This window comes from Neurospora crassa, linkage group V, assembly GCF_000182925.2.
Source record: "Neurospora crassa OR74A linkage group V, whole genome shotgun sequence".
NCBI classification, from domain to species: Eukaryota; Fungi; Ascomycota; class Sordariomycetes; order Sordariales; family Sordariaceae; genus Neurospora; species Neurospora crassa.
Genome location: NC_026505.1, coordinates 5,755,653 through 5,771,274, shown reverse-complemented (window position 1 = coordinate 5,771,274; position 15,622 = coordinate 5,755,653). Strand labels below are relative to the sequence as shown.

General features: G+C 51.0%; 4 protein-coding genes across 5 annotated transcripts; 2 read left to right on the top strand and 2 right to left on the bottom strand.

The window, feature by feature from the left end:
• Window positions 1-413: 413 nt before the first annotated feature.
• NCU08939 (mannan polymerase II complex ANP1 subunit) lies at window positions 414-3,556 on the bottom strand. The gene is made up of 6 exons (XM_955713.3): window positions 2,806-3,556; window positions 2,102-2,730; window positions 1,996-2,043; window positions 1,861-1,941; window positions 1,669-1,803; window positions 414-1,613 (listed from the first exon to the last, which is right to left on the bottom strand). Exons 1-6 carry the CDS (start codon window positions 2,976-2,978, stop codon window positions 1,465-1,467), a joined length of 1,215 nt encoding a protein of 404 aa, XP_960806.3. The 5' UTR covers window positions 2,979-3,556; the 3' UTR covers window positions 414-1,464.
• Window positions 3,557-4,892: 1,336 nt separating this feature from the next.
• On the top strand, window positions 4,893-6,793 carry NCU08938 (DNA-3-methyladenine glycosylase). The gene has a single exon (XM_955712.3). The coding sequence runs from the start codon at window positions 5,133-5,135 to the stop codon at window positions 6,537-6,539; it is 1,407 nt and encodes a 468-aa protein (XP_960805.2). The 5' UTR covers window positions 4,893-5,132; the 3' UTR covers window positions 6,540-6,793.
• A 3,432-nt stretch (window positions 6,794-10,225) lies between these two features.
• Window positions 10,226-10,995, bottom strand: NCU08937 (hypothetical protein; the record flags this gene model as incomplete). Its single annotated transcript, XM_955711.1, has 2 exons — window positions 10,226-10,472; window positions 10,889-10,995. 2 exons carry the CDS (start codon window positions 10,993-10,995, stop codon window positions 10,226-10,228), a joined length of 354 nt encoding a protein of 117 aa, XP_960804.1.
• Window positions 10,996-12,137: 1,142 nt separating this feature from the next.
• Window positions 12,138-15,611, top strand: ccg-15. Of its 2 annotated transcripts, XM_011396448.1 has the most exons (4): window positions 12,138-12,490; window positions 13,136-13,196; window positions 13,274-14,132; window positions 14,200-15,611. In XM_011396448.1, the coding sequence occupies exons 2-4, from the start codon at window positions 13,145-13,147 to the stop codon at window positions 14,522-14,524; spliced, it is 1,236 nt and encodes a 411-aa protein (XP_011394750.1). In that variant the 5' UTR covers window positions 12,138-12,490; window positions 13,136-13,144; the 3' UTR covers window positions 14,525-15,611. The 2 variants fall into 2 exon arrangements, with proteins under 2 accessions (XP_011394750.1, XP_011394751.1); XM_011396449.1 differs by lacking the exon at window positions 12,138-12,490 and having other exon boundaries at window positions 12,520-13,196; window positions 14,200-15,375.
• Window positions 15,612-15,622: the final 11 nt, after the last annotated feature.

Genomic DNA, 15,622 nt, shown 5'->3' with positions numbered 1-15,622 from the left:
TCTTCTCCGAGACTAGGAAATTTATGGCCCAAACCTGCTCTATTTCAGGTGGCTGACGAGGACCCGAGTTTGTGCCGCTCACAACCTTGGTGGCAGTTAGCACCACTCAAAAGTTGTGATCTTGTTCATCGTGTGTACTCAGAAAAAAAAAAAAAAAAAAAAAAAAAAAAAAAAAAAAAAAAAAAAAAAAGGAGTATCACACATGTTTGGGATCAGGCAGCGTTGAAGACTCCAGTATTTTTTTCTTTCGTTTCTGGACGTTGAAGGCACAATTGTGTAAGCCCGCATAATCATGCTGAGGATACACACAGACTTCTTTCTTCTCTCGGTTCCAATGGGCATCATACCAAAATGGCGGCGGGCATATTGTGTTGCGAAAACTGAAAGTGACAACTTAGTTCTCCTTTCGGTGGGTGATATGTGTGATATCTGATGTGTACCAGTCCACCCGACAACAGAGCAGACAGTGTACATACTCTCATTACTACGTTAACTAAAGCTGACCACGTCGAAGCTGAAAAAGAGAAAAAAGAGTAAGCTATCCTACAACAGAAGAAAGAAAAATAGAAAGAAAGAAAACACTACCCGCACACCTAGAGGTAAACAAAACCCCCCTTTTTCTATCATGAAGCAATGACTGTCTGCCTGTAAACAAAAAGGTACACAGAGAAGTTGTGTAAACAGGAAAACAAGTATAGTATATTATGTCTTAACTTCATTCTCTTCTTTCTCTCTCCGTTTTTTTCCCGTTCGGGGAAACCCAAACCGCCAGCCAACTAACTGTCCAACCAAACCGGGGCAACCAAGAACTCGCTGAGAAGAGGGGGAAAAAAAGACGTCCGCTATAAGCTGGCTGTCCTCTCCTCTTATCTCTTCGGGGCACACCTTTCTAAAGCAAAGCTCGAGCCTTCAACACAACTTTTTGCTTTATCCATTCATGATGTATACACATGTCCTTCTCTCATCGCTTTTTGAGCCGATAACTCATCATCCTCGTCCTCCTCTTTACATACGTTAACCAAAATGTTTTATTGACTGATTTTGTTATGACCCTTCCTGTATACGTTACTTCGTCTGTTGTGTGCGTTTCCGCTCATTAAGGTGTGGTAGCTGTTACCGGCTATCGGACGTTGACGTCAACCTGGGGTTGCCGCGTTCGAGCGAGGCGGGGACGGCGGGCGGGCTTTGTGGGAGGGGGCTGTCGGTTGGAGAGCCGGATGGAGTAGTGTGACTGGAAGTTATTTGTAAAACGAAGAGAAAAATATCCGAGCCGTCCCGCCGTAAACCCCATAACGCCGGTTTGTCACCACGCTGATGGCGAAGAATTCGATGAATCTTGGTATGTGTGTGTCGTGGGCTTTCGTACAGTATGTAAAGATCGTGTTTCCCCTTCGCCGCCGCGCGATTTTTATCGGGTGTGTGCAGACAGGATGTTGATGCAAAGCGAATCCAGTTACAGACTCTTTATGCGTTACCACCCTTCTCCTCGGTGTCGATGTGCCAGACAACGTAGTTGGGAAGACCGATGACCTGGTAGCCGGCGCGCTTGGCCATCTTGGCGAAACCCTCGGTCTCGGCTTGGTTCTCGAAAGCGTAGCAGGGGAAGTTGATACCTATGGTTGTTAGCCGGATTTGTCCTCTCTCGAGCGCAGAAAGATGTTGACCTACCAGAACGGTGAACATCGGCCTTGACAAGAATGTTCACGCCACCAATACCGTCAAGCTCGATCTCGACGTCCTTGTCGTCGCGCCAGTCGCCCATTCTAGCCATGTAAGTGCGGCCGGTGTCGTACTCCTTGTAGCCTGTGAACAACTATGTTAGTCGGTGTCAACCCCCAGGGCCCTGTGGTATCTGCACACCTTCAGCGAGAACAACATCCTTGTCAAGGCTAGAAGCAAGTCTGCGACCCTTGTCGGACTCGACCCAAGAGTTGTAGTCGACTGTGAAGCGGTTAGCAATTTGAGAACTAAATCAAGCAACGGTCCAAAACTCACATCTACCCTCGATATCGCGGCCGTTCTGGTAGCGGTGGAACCAAATGTCTATCACATGTTAGCTTTATTGCCCCATGTGGGGACTATTACGGGAAGTTGTTCTTACTGGGAACAAGAATGTCCTTATCGTGGGCAATGAAATCCTCGAGGATCTTCTTGGGGCTGTCAACAATGTCCACGTCCCTCCAGTAAACCCAGGAGTGCTCGGGCTTCAGGGCAGCAGAAAGGAGGTAGTTGCGCGCGCGACCCATGGCCTTGCGACGAGGACCCTGGGCAGCGAACGAGTGGCGCTCCTCAACATTCTGGCTCAGCTTAAAGTCGAAATCCTTCTCGACAACCATGGCGCTGTGGAAGGGGATCTGGTCGGGGCGCTTCTGGATGCGATCCAGCTCGGAAGCCAGGACAGCAAGAGTGTCATCGGTAGAGTCGCTGACGAGGAAGGCAAGATCGATGAGGTGGTGAGGGTAGGTAAGCTCGGCGATCAGCTCGAAGTACTTGGAGAGATACCTGGAGGCATCCTTGAGAGGGGTGAGGATCAGGATGCGCTCCTCGTTGGCGACGGCCTTGGTGGTGGACTTGACGGGGTTGAGGTCGACGTGGCTGATGGTGGACGAGTTAATTTCTAGCGGGGCGTGGTGGTTGAAGATAACAGGAGTATGGAGGTGGGCATTCCAAGCTTGTTGCTCATTGAGCGTCATCTCCATTGGCGGTTTTGAGGGACCCCAACAATAGAAACTGAAAGGCAGACGCAAACATTAGCACACCGATGGCGGAAGTAATGGACAGAACAGCACATGGGATGGCACCAACCTTTGCATCTCGGAGGCGCCTGTGCTGATGCCGCGCCATAGTAATAGCACCACTCCTGTTACGGCAACGAGGAGGAGGAATCGTGTCTTTGTGAGGATAGCCCATAGTGCCCTTGCGGGAGGAAGCTGTGCTCTCGCAGCCTTCCAGCTGACGCCGCCTTTGGGGAGAAGCATTATGAAGAAACGGGGTGGCCCACGGCACCACCCGCTGAACGGTCGAGGAGGATATTAAGTCTAAAAATTGGAGACGGGAGCAGTCTATGTAGCTGCCGGCTAGGTGGACGACGCGATGCGCAGCGGCGGCAATGGTGCGGAGGAAGTGTTGCGACGTGAAGAGCGGCTGAGGTATGCGGTATCGCCGGGTGTAGCAGCAAAGGAACGATTCGCGTGGGAAGTCGTGTGGCGTCGTGGAGAGATTACGGGGTGTCGGTTGGGTGGAAAAGCCCACGTCTCCTGAAGCAGCAGCAGAGCGAAGGCGGTATCTCTGAGAAGAAGGATCCTACAAGCGAATGTAGCAATGGCTCTCTCGTCGGCGTCGTCGTCGTCGTCGTCGCCGTCGTCAAGAAAGTGTACAAGATAGAAGCAAACAAAGTAACACCGACGCGGTTGAGTCCGCGTATTGTGATGTGTGGTCGGGGTCGGAACTCTCAACTCAGGCGAAAGACGCACGGGAACGGAGACGGGACGGATGGAGGCTGAGAAAGAGAGATTCTACTATACACTACAAGGGAGCTCCTGTTCCCAAAGGTCACTGCCCAGCCCGCCAAATGGTTCCAGAATCTCTTGTCCTCTCAGCGAGAAGGGACACCGCCCGCCCATGCCCGCTCACAGGGGGGGTCTATCGTTCACCCCGTCGTCCACATCAACGGGGGGGTCGAGCATACCTCGGTCTAGGACAGCCTATCAGGGAGCCCGGATTTGGGGGGTAAAAGACCCGCTTCATTATGTTGCGTACCACTCTCATCCACTCAGAGCGGTTCTCATGGAAGGGGGGAGAGACTGCCCTGGCTTCCACTTGAGACTGCAGTGGGGAGGAAGGAACACGCAATCCCCCCATTTCCACCATTTTGCTCCATCAACGGTCGCGATCAGCCTGCCGACTGCACATCATGTCCTTGTTATCAAATCAATGGAAAAGAATTGTTATGCTGTGATGTTGTCAAGAGGGAGGGAGGGGCGCAGGAATTATATGTATTCCGTTCCGACACCTATCACCCACCCTCCGAGGCTTGCACTTGGGTCCATCTGAGGCCCGGACAGCGAGGGCTTTCTTCCACTTCATGCCCTCCGACCACCCTCATCTCGATCCAGAATCTCACCCACGGGTTTGAGCATGTTTTGTTTTCCCCAGGACAAGGATGGCCAGGATGCCCCTCTAGCCTCACCTCAACCTGGTCGGTGCAATTCCCTCCGCTCCCCGCCGTCCGCTCTGGCCCTTGCCCGCCTTGTCTCGTTGTTTATGCGTACATAGTGTGGTTTTGGGAACGGAGCCAATTGCCGTCTTCTAACTACTCCCAAAAGATGCTGCAGCGCCGTAATGACAGCGGACCGGTGGAAATGGATTCGCCGGGTCCGGTCCGTCAATATTTGAGCCGCCGTTGCAACCCTTTGATATCAACATGGCCCTGGTGCGAAAAAGGGGTAGTAGCACTGCATATTGCCCGACCGGAAGGAAATCCAGACTACAGTCACGGGATGTTTGAGGTTTCTGTACAATCACCTATACAACCAGTCAAGATCTGGCATACCTACACACAAATCTTGGTTCCAGAACGAGTACAAGAAGCAGTAGTCATCTCCATAGCCATCTAGGCTAAGCTGAACCTCAACCACCACCACACCCGTACCAATATCACACAAAGCCAAGGTATGTAAGCACTATTCGTTGCTCAAGTCTAGACACTTGGCTAGTTTTCAGAGGGCCTCGAAACGTAAAAAGTCCTCGGAATTTCTGCATCTCTCAGGGGTACACTGAAGCCACAACTAGCGTACACGATTAACGAAGAGCCAAGCATTTGGTGGACCCCCTATCGGCTACCACTAGCTAATCTCCAACATCTTTCCCTTTTCTTCCCCGGACTTGGTCCCGACCTTTGCACCACTTGGCTCCGTGCCACGTGAGCAGGCGACACCGACGGGCCCGGGACGGCCATGACGTCGATCAAAGACGCGTTGTGAATGCTACACTGCTGCCTGTGTCTGTTACTGTGCTGTGTGATTAGTGCTCCTTTACCTTTGCTTTCGTCTTTGTTTTGGTGATCCATTGATGAGTCGTTGATCCCCTGTTTCGAATCTCCATCTTCTTTCTTTCCAATACCCTCTCTTGGCATGATATTGAGCACCTGTCAAGTCAAACCGAGACTCATACGTCAGGCATTGGGTCGGTGGAGATTGACTCTGGAGTCCTCAGGCTGTCACACACTTGCAACTTACCGTGGTCAAGTTGTCATTTGTCGCACTCTCACCATCTCTTCTAGTTGCCTTCAATTGACAACACCCACCGTAAAGATGGCAACCCGAAGATCTGCGCGGTTGAGTGCTCTGGCCGTAGCCCAGCTCAACGACGCGGCTGCTCCCATACTTCCTCCTCCGGCACCTGCTCCCAAGTCCCGGAAGAGGAAAGCCAGCGTCGAGGACGAGGGCGCGCCAGCCACAGAAGAACCACAACTACCTTCAACTCCTCAGAAACGGAAAGTCTCAAAGAAGACAGCACCACCACCCGCAACTCCAACACCAGCCGCCGCAGCTCTGCTCTCCTCCCCGGCTGTTCAGAAACCCAAACCCGCCGCCGTCTCCCGCCTAGCCGACCCAAACAAGACCAACGCCCCTTTACTCTCCCCTCAAACTTCACGCGTGGTCTCTTCCAGCCCAATCAGACCCAGAGATATCCGAGACGGCCTCTCCCCATCCAAGCCCCAGGCCCCTGGCTGGACAACAAAAGACTCCGAGAGCACCACAACAGAAAACATTCTGGAAAAAGCCTGCGCCCATCTCATCGCCATCGACCCACGCATGAAACCTCTCATCGACAAGCACCCCTGCCGCGTCTTCAGTCCCGAGGGACTAGCAGAGCAAATCGACCCCTTTGAAAGTCTCGTGAGCAGTATCATTTCCCAACAGGTAAGCGGCGCGGCAGCCAAGTCGATAAAAGCCAAATTCGTCGCTCTATTCGAAGAAGAAGACGACCCCCCTTCAGATCAAGAAGACGGCAAGGAGAAGAAGAAGACCCAAGAGAACGATCCAACACCAACACCAACAAAACGCCGCTTCCCCACCCCGGCCCACATCCTAGCCAAGGACCTCCCCACCCTCCGCACCGCCGGCCTCTCCCAGCGCAAAGCCGAGTACATCCACGGCCTCGCCGCCAAATTTGCGTCGGGCGAGTTATCCGCCTCGCTCCTCGCCTCGGCGCCCTACGAGGAACTAGTGGCCAAACTCGTCGCCGTTCGCGGACTGGGGCTCTGGACCGTCGAGATGTTTGCTTGTTTTGCGCTCAAGAGGATGGATGTCTTTTCGCTGGGCGACTTGGGCGTGCAAAGAGGGATGGCGGCGTTTGTGGGGCGGGATGTGAAGAAGCTCAAGAATGGGGGGAACGGGAACGGAAAGGATAAGAAGTGGAAGTATATGAGCGAGGCGGAGATGAGGGAGATTAGTGAGAGGTTTCGGCCGTATAGGAGTTTGTTCATGTGGTATATGTGGAGGGTGGAGGAGACGGATGTTAGTACTATGGAGTAAGTAAGGTAGTTGGGGTCTTGGGGGACTTGTGCTCTGTCCTTGAGGGCCGGCGAGGCGTTGCTGGTACCGAACCTATAGTATCCGATGAGACATGATATGTTGACGACTTAACCCCAGGGCATGAATTATCCATGAATTATCATAGTAGACCAGCTCAGAGTCTACAAAGTTACGGACCTCGAACTGATATGACTTTCAAAGAATCTCTACCCTAGGATACACAACCAATCACTCTCCACCCCTTCGTCAAAAACACCGATAGATAACATGTGAATAAATGCTACCTCCTCTCCTCCCCTTTTCACTTAAGCCCATGGTCCCAGCCGGCCGGCCTCCTACAACAGTCTCCGTACCACCTCGCATATCTAAGTATCACCCTGCTCGAGGTACCACAAGCCGCAAGCAAGACAAGACAAGACAAGACAAGACTAAACATGCATGACCTGACCGTAAGTACTTCCCTCATAGGCAGAAAGAAAGTGATCCTCATCGAGTATCACAGGTATGGTAGGCACATTCTAGTCAGTGAGTAAGTGAGTGAGTGAGTGAGTGCACTTCGCCATTTGGAGCTGCAGTGTAGAAGAGCTTGCAACAAGACAGCAACTTTACACAACCTAACTAACCTTTTGAAGTTGGTATGGTACAGAAGTGAAGTGAAGTGATACTTGAGTTACAGGTCGTTGTCGTCAGCTGGTCTGGGGTTGTTGGGACTTCAAGTTGTCTTTCAGCTTTCATATGATCATGGAATTTTCATCGAGGTTTGGATGGATGATGGATCGATTCGTATTCCACTTGAGTATCATTCATATGGAGTTCTACAATATTATACATTGTTGGCGATTCTGCTATACACTCACTCACTATAGGCATCTCGAATTCTTGATTGACACTACAGTACCTATGCATGTGTATATCCTATTTACTCAAAACACCACAGCGAACTTCGTGGCAGTGGTTTTTTGTTTCTTTGGATCGGACTACGCACTTTATTTGTCATTCACTACTATGCATGACGTCTTTGGACATGGAAAAAGACAAACAGCTTCTCAGAAAAAGAGACGGATGTTGGATCCCACCGACCCGTGCTGCTCGTGCTGCCTTGCGCGTGCGTGGTAGTGTAAATCACTCGGGGCAAAACGCGGAACTTGCAGCAATCTTTTTTTTTTTTCCACTCCGACTTCCCTCTCGATATCTTGGTTCGTTCCAATACTAGTGTAGTGTAGTGTAGTGTAGAGTAGTGTAGAGATTACATAGCCGCGCTATGTGAAATTGATCGCCATCAATGATCAACCTAGGTACTTGGCATGGAAATAGAACACCCTCGTGGTGGGCCACGCAGTAAGGAAGACGCGTGGCTATGCTGAGGCTCGGCGTCAACTTTTTTTTTTTTTTTCTTCTTTCTAATTTCCCTCCCTTTTTTTTTTTTTTTTTTTTTTTTTTTGCGGGTGGGGGGAGGGGGATAATCTGAGAGGGAGGGTGGAACCTGCCCTGTTTGTTTATTTGTTTGGTAAGATTGAGATGACGCGGGACGTTGTTTGGTTCAAAGATGCTGGAGATGTTCGTTATTTCCAAAGCAATTGTGGATTTTACCTCTTCAGATGTAGTTAAGAAGATGGGATGAAAAGAATAAAAAAAATGTCCAGATGAACACCTGCACTAGACTACAGTCTGTAATACATATGGAGATAATGCAAGGAAAAGTTTGTACCCCCTCTCTTTTGACTTGACTTGACTTGCATACGCACGAGCGATGCGATGTATATGTAATGTGTGTACATTAGTGTAGATCTTCTGTTTGTATCTGTAAGTGAGGAATGTCGGCTGTAGGAACGGCAACATATCGATGCAACGAAGTATGCAAGTGCTCTGACAACGACATTGATTTATCTTACTTGTAACTCCACGGAAGTTGTCTGTTAGTTCTCCAAGCGGCAGATAGTAAGAAAATCAGAGATTTGCTAGATAAATATCGCCGAGGGACTTGATCGTTCACTGAGTCAGTAGCCACCCGAGCTTAAATCCGTTTCCCTCTTGTCAAGACCATCCATGGACATGGAAACAGGCAGGTTGCACAGCAGCTACAGCAAGCTGAACTTGACCGTCCACAAGACCTCCTGCTGGTCTACCCGTCTCGGGCCTCCTCTTGAGTGAGACTGCGACTGAGGGACATGAGGCTCACTAAACCAAAAAAAATTGTGACATGTGCCAACCACCAGTTATACGCTACATCGAAGCAGCACCATGTCTTGGCATCAAGACCCTGGAGGCCAAAGAGGTGGAGGTTCAACGAGTCAGCAAACGAACGAGAAGGTACGGACGTTGGAGAGAATTAAATGGTCTTGGTAGATGATCAGCCACGAGGATATCAATGTTGATTGGGATGCTGTTAGAAAAACTGGGGGCACATTATGAGAAAGCAAGGAGCATGATGGTTGCCGGCCCTGTTCCCATCCCGTTACCCGTCTCGTTTCAACACCTGAACGCTGTGACTGTTTTCGTAAGAGAAGGATGCCACCGATCTCAAGAGCATCATCTTTTTCCATCCTGGTCAAGGCCGAGAGCGCGCGAGCAAGCCCGAGGTTGATCAGTATGAAGCTTGTTCCAAACTTTCTTGGGGAATCCACGAGGTTGATTAGAGTTTGGGGAAACAAGCTTTTGACTCGAGTTCAAGGCCGATCCAGGCGAAGGGCGATCTTGCTTGCAGTTCTCCATTTCAATTCTTCATTGGAACTCAATTTTTATTTTATTTTATAGTTTGAAACAATAGCAGAAGGGTTGTCCTGACACGCGACGCACACACGTTCAAACCGCCAGGCCCGTCTGCTTGTCCGTCACAGGGACATGGCATGACGTCTGTTTGGCGTTCTACCTAGGTACCTATGCGATTAGAAGTGATTGCCATGAGTTAGCTATGCACTGCCGGCACTTGGCAGTACGCTAGTGTGAGTTGCTGCCCGTTCTGCTTGCCTGCTGCGTAAGGCGTAGCGGTAAAGGCATGTATCGCGCATTGTAAGATCGGAGTTTCATGTTCATCGTGAATCCAACATCCGCATCCTTTTTTGGCTTGTTTTGCGATGACGATGAGTGCTGAACAAAGTGTTCCCCGTTGCTGTGGCTTTAGGTCCCGTCGGGGGCGACAATTCGTTGGTAGGTATGCGATGAACGACGCTGGACCCCCTTTCCAGGCGTGCCTCCGCAGTAATAAAGGTAGCTGGGCACATAACGTAGAGGTATGGGGAGAAGGGCACAGTGTTCCAAACACTTCAGAAACCGCGAACCCCGTATACTCACTCTTGGACCCCCTGTCTTCTATAATCAGGGGTGTGAACGTAACAAAGAAAAAGGGGCACGCTCGGGGAAATTGGTCCGTGCCAAATTGTTAATTATAACTGATAACGGGCAATAACCTTTAGAGAGAGAATTCCAGAACCTAGAAACAACCGAATTGCTTTTTCATGCTGCGAGTTACATCTGTCTGTCTGTCTGTCTTGTTGCGTTCCGTCCCGGCCACCCAATACAATGTAACTGAAATCCCGTGGTTGGGGGCACCAACTTCGTTCAGTTCTTGATTGAACGAATGTCCAATGCTGTGCTGCACAGTGTTAGCGAATGAAAAGTGTCGTTGCAATGCTGCTGAGTGTGTGCTGATGCATGGAGATCGGATGGGGCCATGACACCGATTCCAATCAAAAGCTTCCCCATCGAACATGGTGGGGCGTGTACTGGATGGAGTTGCCGGCTGGTGCAAAGTGGTTGCGTGTGCTGGTGTGAACAAAGTTGAGATTGGCCAATCTTGGACGCAGGAGGCTCATGCACAGTTTCGTATTGCCCGTCGGTCTCTGGCTCGTCTTCCATATGATGTGTGTACATACGGTACGCAGTATTTCCGCGACAGACCGGATCAACATCAGGTTTCTGCGAGAAATGGTGATCCTGTTGAATAGTTGTGGTTCATGACTGGGAGCTTTGTTGTTGTTTGTTGTTGTTGTTGTTGGTGGTTTATAGAACAGCACAAGTCCCTTCCCTATGGCCATGATCCAGGTGCGTCACAGGCTCACGGCCAAACATCAACAGACACCAAACACCGCCACGGCTGGTCACAGTGTCGGACGGGCCAAGTGGAAATGGAACCGGGGACGGACATGCCAACGCTGAGAACGGCAAACTTGTGTGTCAACCAACGGATTGCAAATACATAGTGCAGCAACCCAAGAGAACGGACGTGCCAAACAGGCCGAAACCCGCGCCCAAGTGGCGTTGGCGTCTGTCACAGAATGTTCTTTTGTCCAGCTCCTGTCGTCATGGAAACACTGCCGCCAAAAGCTTGGCATCTTCAATTCTACACTCACACAAGAATGATGATCCTGTCTGCGCCCCATCCCGGCTTCAACCGGCCTTGACTCCGCACACATGCGGCCGCGATGATGCATGCGGTATCCCATTTTCTGGCAGCCATTTCGGCGCCGGCAGTCGCTGGACGGGGAAACCGGCGGAATGGCGCGGAGCCTCTTCCTCATCGCCATAACCGATGGTGAAACACCAAATCTCGCCAGCCGGCTATTGCATTTAACTAGCCTCTGTAACTCGGGATCCAGACCTCCTCATCAACATTCTAAACTCTAAAGTCGGGGAAACGAGGGTCATGATGGATACGGATATAATGGATGATGGAACCAAGTCCAGAGCCGAGATCCTGCTATATTTGTCAACAGGTGCCAAGCGAGTCCCTTATCCATGCTTGCCTTGCCCGTCTTGGGACGTCTCATCAGCCATCATGAAGACTTTTAATGATTTCCACTTTGACGAGGCCGCCGGTTAACTTCAGTCGTTCGCTTCTACTTGGCGGTCACGCGGCGTCACTGGTGGACATGCCGTCCGTCCTGAGGGAACATGGAAAGGACGGACACAACCGAGGCCACTGGGAGCCATTTGCAGACCATTTGCAGGGCTACGTTTGTTCTCGTGCGGTTTTTGAAGTGTATAGCGCTTGGAATCACTCAACTCAGCCCAACTAGACTCACTTCGAGACCCCAAAGGCCAGTTGCAACCCGATTCGGGACAGTTAGTGTCCTGGTCAGCTATCTGGGTGAAAAATATGTCTCATGAGGCCCTTTGTAGGAAAACCTTACCGGAACATACGCAGTCTTGGCTGAACACGAACACAGACATTTGCCGGTGAAACTCAAACTCCACGACACTGACAATTCAAGTCTCCAGCCAAGCCCCTGACAACCCAAGTACACGACATGGACTGGAGCATTCAGCAAGTCTGAAGAAGGAAAAGCAACGGCACCGAGAAATTCAAGGAAACCGACTCTGACCAAGGAGGGCGCTGCTGGACCAGTCAAATTGCACTCTGCCTTTCAGGTTCCCTTTGCATTCAGGAGGCTCCACCCAGTAGATGTACCAAGCCGCTGTACAGTAGCGTGGTCAATGCTCTACGCCCGTGGTGTGGCTGCAGCGTCTACCCTGGGATGCTCCGCCCCTAGCGACCCTCCCTGGCAGGACCGCACCAATGGCCGACGGGGACAGAGACGGCCGGGTATCTTGATAGACCATGAACGATCCACCAGTGGCTGGCACCCCCCCGTGTACAGGGACGAGGTCCAGGGCAAGCAAGGTTGATCGACCCCCTTCTTCGCTGCAGGTTTTCTCTTCCGTCCCGTCTCCTGCTCCTGCTCGCGGTGCCCTTTTTCTCCTCTCCTCGAGCCACAACTGCCTCTCCTTCCCTCCTTCGCGGCCTTCTTCCTTCCATCCTTCTTTCTCCTCATTGCATTCCAGTCCTTCGTTAAAGACTCTTACCATTCTCCCTCTTACCTTTTGAAGGCTCCGCCGAAAGAACGACCATCACCTCGTCGCTCTTGCCCTTTCAACTCGCACACCACCACTCGTTCTCTCTTGCACTCGATCGCGTCCCTTCCCACTTTCTTCAGTAGACTTTAATCACACAGGTATGTTTACTGTCTTTCATTCTACATTGTGAGAACCATCAGCAGCAGCAGCAGCAGCAGCAGCAGCGGCAATTGCGCGAACGCTGTCTTCGACAACATCGCCCGGTCGTGCCAGTCCAAAAATTCGAAACACGAAAACGAAGCCATTGGGAGGATCCACGAAATCACCCGAGGTCCACGATCATCTGCCAGACCGCCTACTGCCTTCTCAACTACAGCAACACATGGAAGTCATAAAACAACATGAGATGCTCCTTCCGACACTCAGAATCGCCAGAAACTCTGGGGGACTTGGTTAGGAAGGAATAGGGATCAACTGTCTCTATCAGCGGAGGAACCGACTACCAGGAACCATTCTGCTGTGGTCATCGATTTGGATACACGGCACTTTCGACTGGCTACCTTTTTCGACCTTCTTCAGCTTTCCAGGGTCTGGCTTCAACTCAACCCGATCATACATCTTTTTTGGAACTGGCACGATCCGAGATCAAACTGCTTCTAGACATACTACTGCATTCGCGTTTTCCCCCTCGCCGCATATCACCAATACGCAACACCAACCAACCAGTCTTACCACTTCGACTGCGATATCAGAATCAGTTGTCATTTATCAACTGAATACCATCGCTAACTCTTCTTCATCAGCCCGTCACAATGCTTGTCAAGTACCTTGCTCCCGCCATCGTGGCGATTGGCGCCGCTTCTGGTATGTATACGCTCAACTACCTATGCTGCCATCACGTCTTAGCGGTACGATGACTGACCTCTTTCCCCCTCTTATAGCCCAGTCGGCCTCTACCTGCACTGTCAGCGGCGGCACTACCACCATCCACAGCCAGGCCGATGCTACCGGTCTTGCTAAGTGCAAGACTATTAAGGGTTCCGTTGTTGTTACCAAGGAGGTTGCCGGTGACTTCCAGTTGAGCGGTCCTCAGATCATCACTGGCGATCTCAAGATCGAGAACAACCCCAACATTAACAGCGTTGGCTCCGACACCCTCGAGCAGATTGGTGGCGAGTTCAGACTTGTCGAGACCACCCAGCTCAACGCCGTCAACATGCTCAAGCTTAACTCTGTCAGCAAGCTCACCTGGCAGTCCATCGGCAACGTTCCCGACATGGGCATGACCCAGCTCAACAAGGTCGACGAGATCACCATCTCCGACAGCCATCTCCGCAACATCGATGCCATCAACGTTACCAGCATCAAGAGCATGAACCTTGACAACAACCAGTTCATCACCAAGTATGAGCCCGCTATCAAGGAGATCACTGGCGACCTCACCATCCAGGCCAACGGTCTCGACATGGAGGTCGGCTTCCCCAACCTCATCTGGGCCATGAACATGGCTATCTCGGATGTCTCCAAGATCAGCTTCCCCTCCCTCCAGGTCGTCAACGGCTCTGCCCGCTTCGACAACAACAAGTTCGATAGCTTCAGCTTCCCCAACCTCACCGAGACCAAGACTGGTGATATCTCGTTCGTCGGTAACGAGAACATGCAGAACCTGACCTTCCCCAAGCTCACCCAGGTTGGCGGTGGTCTTCTCGTCGCCAACAACACTGAGCTTGAGGAGATCAACGGTTTCCCCGCTCTCCAGACCGTTGTCGGTGCCATCAAGCTCCGTGGTAACTTCACTGAGTAAGTTCTAATCAATTGTTTCCCCTCTTCTGAACTGTCACTGACATGATATTTTTCTTCTCTGCAGGGTCAAGTTCCCCAAGCTCCAGAGCGTCCGTGGCGCTTTCGATCTCTCCTCCACCAACGATGTCACCAACGACTGCAAGGCTCTCGCCAAGATGGCTCCCAAGACTCAAGGAGGTAACGGTGAGATCGAGGGTACCTTCGACTGCCAGTCCAACAACGAGGAGGCCAACCAGGATACCTCCGGTAAGACCGGCTCTGGTCAGGGTGTCACCGGCGGCAGCTCTGGCAGTGGCTCTGACAAGAAGGACAGCGGTGCTGCTGGTCTCTCGGTCAACGCTGGTCTCTTCCTTGCCGCTGCTGGCGTCCTTGCCCAGCTCCTTCTGTAAAGAACGCTAGGATGACTTGTGAACAATAATGGTGTATCGTGGGTCGGAAATGTGGGGGCGTTTTTCTCTCGATTACTACTGCAAATCAGATGGGATTACTAATTGGGCCATCCTGTTGCGCGCACAAATATTCTCTGTTGTTTCTCTCGGCTGAGATGGAAAATTTCGTCGTTTGTTGTTTAGCTTTGCTGCCGCCTGTGTTTTTTTTCTGGGCTGCATGGAGCGCACACATCACATGACCCCGTATTTGCAGAAAGAAACCACTACTAGACTTAATAACCTCTCTCACTCTCTCACTCTCTGTTCACCGTCCCTCAACACATCATCATTTGGGGTTAAGCGAGCACATCACATGCCGCCCTTTTCACCTGTCGCTGCATTTTTGCACATGCCACACACTTGGGGGACCGGGTACTGGGTTTGGATTAAGGACCCGAGGGAATGTTGATCTCTGATGATGAAACGGGCGATCGTCGGTGAAGTGAGTGGATTATGGATTGTTTCATGATGAAGCACTGAAGTCACCCCACAGGGCTACAACTGCGGTTCATGGAGCTCATTGATGGCATGATGGAAATAAGAAAAGAGATGGGATGATCAGCGAAGGCTTGTTTGCCAACCACCTCATTTACCGTGGACTCGAGTCGGGAGATGGAAGTATGGAGGAGGGTATTAGCGCTTGTCGAAAGATGCTTGTTATTGTGTTTGTTTACGATCTGTTGTTTGGTCGGTTTTCATTTGGCTTTTCATGTCGCAGTTTGGCGTTCATGAAGGCAGTTGCATCATCATCGTCTCATTGTTGGGTCTCGTTGCTTCAGGTAGATTAATTCAGAGTGTCTTGTTCAAGTCGGAATATTGCGATTTGGATGTGAGTAGTCGAAGTGGAATTTGGTTGCAGGTTCTTGGACTTTCAAGATCTTGCAGAGGTAAGTCTGAGAACCCGTCCAGCTGGTTAGAACAAGTCAGTAAACTGATTGTTTGGTACCTCAGTGATACGGTCCATCAGCATCATTCTGTTCAACATAGTCAGTGACTTTGCAGCTCCTATGAACCAAGTGAGTATACCTTCCTTGGAAGAGAATTTACGTACATCTACTC